The sequence below is a fragment of the Pundamilia nyererei genome, unplaced genomic scaffold, assembly GCF_000239375.1.
Source record: "Pundamilia nyererei isolate P.nyererei 1_Seehausen unplaced genomic scaffold, PunNye1.0 scaffold00012, whole genome shotgun sequence".
Taxonomy (NCBI): domain Eukaryota; kingdom Metazoa; phylum Chordata; class Actinopteri; order Cichliformes; family Cichlidae; genus Pundamilia; species Pundamilia nyererei.
Window position 1 is genome coordinate 6,072,254 of NW_005187413.1, and position 6,279 is coordinate 6,078,532.

Genomic DNA, 6,279 nt, shown 5'->3' on the forward strand with positions numbered 1-6,279 from the left:
CTTAAAAAATAATCGCATATCGCATCGCAATCGCAATATTGGGGCAAAAAATCGCAATTAGATTATTTTCCATAATCGTTCAGCCCTAGTTTGAATCTAAAACATCATAGCTGTGACGCAATGATAACACAGTATTTGTGCTTTCTGATATTATACTACCATACACCATACACACTTTTCATAGCTACCTTGTTTTTTCCAATGGACCTCACATGACTCAGACACTGGTAAGAAATAAAACTGGACAATCAGGAAATACAACTATTTTCTCTGGCTGTTACCAGCTACCAGAACGCTTAAAACCAATCCTTATAAAACACCCAGCATTAAAGCGATACAACAAAATTATGTCTGCTCAGATACAGATTGTTAGCAGCTGTAAATCATATATTGACTATACTATGACTATTACATTTAAAAGAACTGTTCGTAAGTGTTTTACAATAAGTTATAATAAATGGTGGATTTTTAGACGTTTATACTGGAGATTGTCCGAACCAACACATTCCAAGCAAAAAGCTAACTTAATCTAAACACACTTCAACCAAATTTCAGTATTATCTTAGGTTATTCACAGCTTGTGTATAAATATGTTTTGTTCGTTAGGAAATGGGAGCACCTAGAGAAAACCCATACAGATACAAGACGAACATGGAAATTTGCAACTGGATTTACCTGGGTCTGTTCTTGGACTGTTTGAGGCATTCCTGGAAGCAGTCCTTTTCATTCCAAAAGTTTATAATCTTCTCCTCTTCAGAGGGAAAGTTAATGTTTTCAGGAACCCGCTCCACCATTGCGTCTGTGAGGACAAACAAAACTCAAATGTTACACTCACAGAACAGGAATTATAGTTTGTACTTCCTGCCAAGATCATCACATGCACAATTTTTTTTAATGCATTAACAAACTAGAACTCTAAAGGATCACCTATTAAAATATCCCTAGTTATGCCTATTTTATAAAAGTGAATAATTAAATCTCACTTTCAAGGTAAAAACTTTTAGACTCCATGACGCAAAAGTTTCTGATCAAATAACTAAACCGAGCCAACGCCTAACGAAACTACCTGTAAGCATATTTTCTAAATGAATGCCTTTCACGCTCCTCTGATAAAGGTTCTTAACTAAAAATAAAACTAAAATCTAAAGCTGCATGCGAAAAAAAATAGTTAACAAAAATAATAACACAAAACTACAGTAGTTTTAGTATTTGTTAGATTAGTAAAAAAAAAAAAAATAATAATAATCACAATTTGCCTGATGAGTCATGTTTATTGAGACTTTGGAGGTATGCAACACTGTGAGTTAACTTCTCTCACAGACTTCTGTATTTTATTGTAACACTGTACTGACTTCCCTAACTAAAAGGACTAAAACCGAGCACATTTTCAAAAAATAACCTGAAACTGGCAAAACCAATTTGTAAACTAAATGCAAAACCTAAAAAATTATAATAACTCTGACTCTCATTCTTTGATGTGCCAAAAACCTGTCAGAGCTCAATACTTTCTTAGCAAAACATGCTGTCCCTTTTTTTTTAGGAATCATGTTTAACCCTGAAGTCAAACCTAGATATATGTTATTTCTACCTCCGACATATAATCACTCTAAATTTGACCAAAGTGATAATTAAATCTGATAAATCAATTTTCCACAGCAGTCAGTTCGCATCCGAGAAATGACGCCTCCTTGTTGTTAGCTGGAAGGTTAAGCTAGTAAGTCGGCGCTTCAGTTAGTTAGCTTGTAGCTGAAGGAAACGCAAAGTTTATTAAAAATTACGTTCAGTCGCTCACTCACACTGACAGCCGTACAGCGCAGTGTTGCTGCGACCAAACCTTCATATTAAGGCCATTACTAAGTTTGAATGCAGGTACTCACATGCTGTCCGAACCCGGCTGACAAGACACGAGAAATGATGCAAGCTGGAGTCAGAGCGTGAGCGGAAGTGACGACTAATGGACGGCAAACAACGATGTTGCATGAAAATAAAAATAAAACGCTAAATTACATAGACAAGAACAACAAAACAAAAACAAAACTCCACAAAAACATCTCCTAATCTTATCTTCAAATTCAGTGATTTGTTTTTTAAATAATGAAATTCGTGTTTTTAAAAAACACTATTAATCTACTTGTTTTACTAACTAACTTTTACTCCGACTACATTATATTTTGTTCCCACTTTGGTTCTTTCTTTTTATATTTTATTCTGATCATTCCTATGACTATATGCCATCTACTAAAGGTTTAAAAATCGACCACAAGTTTTAAACTTTTTTTTTCAATTAAAAAAAATTTTAAACATTTTGACTACCCTATATTTTCAGTAAATTTACTTCCTAAGATACAAACACTATACACTATATGTTCAGCCTCTACGCATTTTTTTTTGGGGGGGGGGGGGGTATTTGCTCTAGTTGACTCCACCTCTACAGGTTTTTTTGTGGAATAACAATTCTCTGCCATGCATAGGTCACAAAAGATGTGAAAAAGCTATAAGTCATCAGATCTCAGCCCCACTGTATGGGCGGTTTGGGTCTAATATGAAAGAAAAGAAAGAAAGAAGAAAGTGTACTTTATTGATCCCCGTGGGGAAATTCCTCTCTGCATTTAACCCATTCACTCAGTGAAGCAGTGGGCAGCCATATGTTAAAGACTGACAACATCATCAAAACACGAAATGAGTAAATATCATTGTCAAGACAGGTGAAGCTTTTCTGGCAGCAAGGTCCATCACTTCACTTCCTGGTGTTGAATTGCTTTAGTTATTACCCATGTGATAACACCTGTGCAATGATTTTGTGTTCACATGGTAATATCACACTTTCATGACTTCCATTCATGGTGTTTCAAATCTTTGCACGGGATTAAGGAAAGGGGAAAAAAGATGCTAGAAGTCAACTTGATTTATTCAACCCCCTTCCTTATTAGAATATTTCTGTCACAGCTTGTTAGTGATTTTAGAAATCTAGAGAAAGTTCTTATTTCTATTGAGGTTGTGCAATCAAACTTCATCTATCCTGATTAAAACCATCCCCCCCAAATCTTTGCAATATTTCAAACTCAACCATTATCCAGTTTTCTACATACTTTCAGTTTAGATGAACAAACTAGAGACACATTAGAAAGAAATAAACCCTTAATAACCAGTAACATAATTTATTCTATAAAACCAGAGAGAAGCAGGAACCTCAATAAAGAACAATCAGATGTTGGTGTGTTAACAAAGCATAGCTTTATTTCGATGATGGTAACACAAAATGGACTCTGACAGACATGAGGTGATGGGCTAGCTGCTTATTTCTCCATAGCGGCCTTCCGTGCTGCCTTCAAGCCCTTCTTGTTGTGCTTCTTAGCAAAGCGCATATTCCTCAGGAACTTGGGGTCCACCTGCAACAAAGTAAACAAGCAGTTAGCAGGTTCACTGAACTGAAAGTTCAGAAAGTTTTCTTCGAAGTAAAATAATAAACTTTAATAACACAATGCAAAAATAATTATTTCATTTTAACAGGTTAGCGAGAGCTTTGGGCAGACAGAGTAATGTTAGCAGCTTTGTATCATGTATTAAAACAGTGCTAACCTAAATGAAACTTTGATAAACCTAAACCTTACCTAATCCAACAATCCAAAATGACCAAGGACCTCTCTGTTACTCTGCACATTCACACACACACTTCAATAACCAGATTATAATAATAACCAGGAGGTCTTTCAGCAGTGATCCAATTTCTTTAATGTTAAAAAAAAAAAAAAAAAAAGTAAATAAATATGACAATTAACTGGCCTATCTATATAATTTCAAACCAACCTGCCTGTCATGTCACTGTGTTTATGCCTGATTGGGAGCAGGTCTCTGAATTAATCATCAATCCAGAACGCAACCATTTTAAGGAATTAATAAATTAGCTTGGGTGGGCGGTAGCTAAATAATTGATGAATGCACATTCTGATGATTCGAGCCCACAGCTATAGCAAAGGTGTGTCTTTACGTTGCTAATACTTGCAACAATTCAATTCAATATGTTTGTTTTACTTGGATTTCCAAAAATCAGAACAATAGTCACCTGAAGGTGCTTTATATTGCAAGGTAAAGGCCCTACTGTCCCAACAAACACCCTATGAGCAAGCACTGGGCAAAAGTGCTAAAGAAAAACTTCCTTTCAACAGGAAGAAACCTCAAGGAGACTAGGTAGGGCCTGTCTTAGAGCATGAACCACTTGTCACCCTCCGGAGATGATTTGTTACCAAAGGGAATTACTTCAACAACTTGAAAATAAATACATTAATAACTTTAATTAATTAATACATAGAAAAAAGCTTGCTTCACAGTTTCGGTCCTTTTGATCGGTATTTGCTACTTCATGCAAAAGCACTATTGAATCAAATCAAGCTACGCCAACTGCTGCTGATCTGCGATCCAAATGTAAATAAATACCTCAACTCTAGGAAGAACAAATGATGGATGTAAATAGTTACAATTGTGATTACATTTCAGAAAAACAGGGCTTTAAACTACTCTTTAAAAAGCTTGACCAGATGTACAACACCTGATGAGTTACCATTTGTTAAACAGCTATTTTATAATTTCACAGGAAAATGTCAGGGAAAACACTGCCTGGGCTACTTTTGTCCACACATTGAACTTATGTCACTGCATATAATGCTATCAATACTATTGCTGTCGTTTTCTTTCAAAATATTCATTCTCCAAATTAGAAAGTCACTAGTAACAGTAGCACACTGGAAAAGGCTGACAGAAAACGCTGTAACTGTAAATGCTGCTGCAAGCAAGCGCCAATGCAACGTTTTAAATTTAGAAATACTCCATATTACATTTTAAGGCAATAACACCCACTCACTTCATTACAAAAGTTATACAAAACACACTTTACTACAGAGGATTTGACCATGAGCTGCATGCTTGCCTTGCAGATCATGTTCACAAAACCTGTTTTGTTTTTCAAAGATACAAACATGTAAAATTGTAACAGTACGCACCCCCTTCAGAGATTCATATCGCTGTGATCGTGGCTTCTTGATGCCATTCCTGTGGTGTTTCCGAGCTGTTCAAATAAAAAGGAGCGACAATTAATACAAAGCAGCTAGCTTTGCAATATTTAACTACAGGCAAGTACGGTAGCTAAACCTCAAAGCTAACGCAACAGCACCACATCTCGGTAAAACGACTTTACAGTTACTTCAGCAGTTACTTACACTGGTTGTGGGTTGTGTGGTTCTTAGACTTGGCCATTTCGACGCTGGTTAATCTAAAAGTAGAGAAAATGAGGGAGAAATGCGCATCAGACCTTAATCTGTAGTTATCATCAGTATTAACTGGGATTGGATTAGCATCAGGTGGCTAACGATGCTTCATTCATTTCAACCAGCTGTGTCCGTCGGAAAAAATTCTGGGTAGCAACAGAATTATGATATAAAACTACACATGAAATAAATAATAATTTTTAAAAAATGACTGTGCGGCTGGGCTGTGCTTAGAAAGCCTGCCTGGTGGTCGGAAGCTACTGCGAAACTACAGCTCTGCTACACATAGCGTTAACACGCCTTGAACGTCATTTTCAGGCTTTATTTGGGATCCCATCTAAACAATACTGCCATGGATCCATCATTAAGAAAGCCCCTCATCTAAATCACTGTCTGTTTCTTTGCAAACATATGAAATACACTCAGATTGATGAGGATTTTTTAAGAGTCCCCGAGTTGGGGAAAATAGATACCTGCCACACGAACAGACGACAACCGGAAGAGAAAGAAAACCCGAGCGAGCAGAAAAAGATAAAGAGTGGAGCCAAGAGAGGAAGTTAGCGGCAGAAGAACAGATGTGGATGGTGACAGCGCCTCCTGCTGATTGGTGGGTCCTTCTACAACAGGCTGGAGTCTACGACAAGCCACTGGATGTCACTCACAGCCTTTCTATTCCACAAATGAAAACGTGACAGGTCTGCTTGTAACTAGAAGACCCACTGATTTGATTTTGACTGATTCTCTTCTGCATAATCTTTCACTTTTGTTTTTGCATTTGGAAACTATATATTTGGAGCAGAACTATATAAATAAAAGGGGAAAAAAAGCATCGGAAATACAAAACAGGCCAAAATGTATATAAATGCAATTTTGTTGAATGTACACTTCCTTTTTCTCCATGGTATTTTTTCCGTCGTATATGGACCGGTTCTTATATAGCGCTTTTCTAGCCTGAGCACTCAAAGCGCTTTATACAACTAATTCATTCACCCAATCACACAAACACTTTTTCTAAATT

General features: G+C 36.6%; 2 protein-coding genes across 2 annotated transcripts in view; both read right to left on the minus strand.

Annotated features, from left to right (window-relative positions):
* iars1 (isoleucyl-tRNA synthetase 1) overlaps nucleotides 1-1,935 on the minus strand; it is a 56,932-nt gene extending 54,997 nt beyond the window's left edge. Inside the window, exons 1-2 of the mRNA XM_005724675.1 lie at nucleotides 1,878-1,935; nucleotides 676-799 (exon numbers count right to left, since the gene is read on the minus strand). Coding sequence (XP_005724732.1) covers nucleotides 676-794 — 119 coding nt within the window. The 5' untranslated portion in view covers nucleotides 795-799; nucleotides 1,878-1,935. The remainder of the gene's footprint in view (nucleotides 1-675; nucleotides 800-1,877) is intronic.
* A 1,276-nt stretch (nucleotides 1,936-3,211) lies between these two features.
* On the minus strand, nucleotides 3,212-5,817 carry rpl29 (ribosomal protein L29). Its single transcript, XM_013908587.1, has 4 exons — nucleotides 5,735-5,817; nucleotides 5,214-5,266; nucleotides 4,998-5,062; nucleotides 3,212-3,389 (listed from the first exon to the last, which is right to left on the minus strand). Exons 2-4 carry the CDS (start codon nucleotides 5,248-5,250, stop codon nucleotides 3,297-3,299), a joined length of 195 nt encoding a protein of 64 aa, XP_013764041.1. The 5' UTR covers nucleotides 5,251-5,266; nucleotides 5,735-5,817; the 3' UTR covers nucleotides 3,212-3,296.
* Between the last annotated feature and the right edge of the window lie 462 nt (nucleotides 5,818-6,279).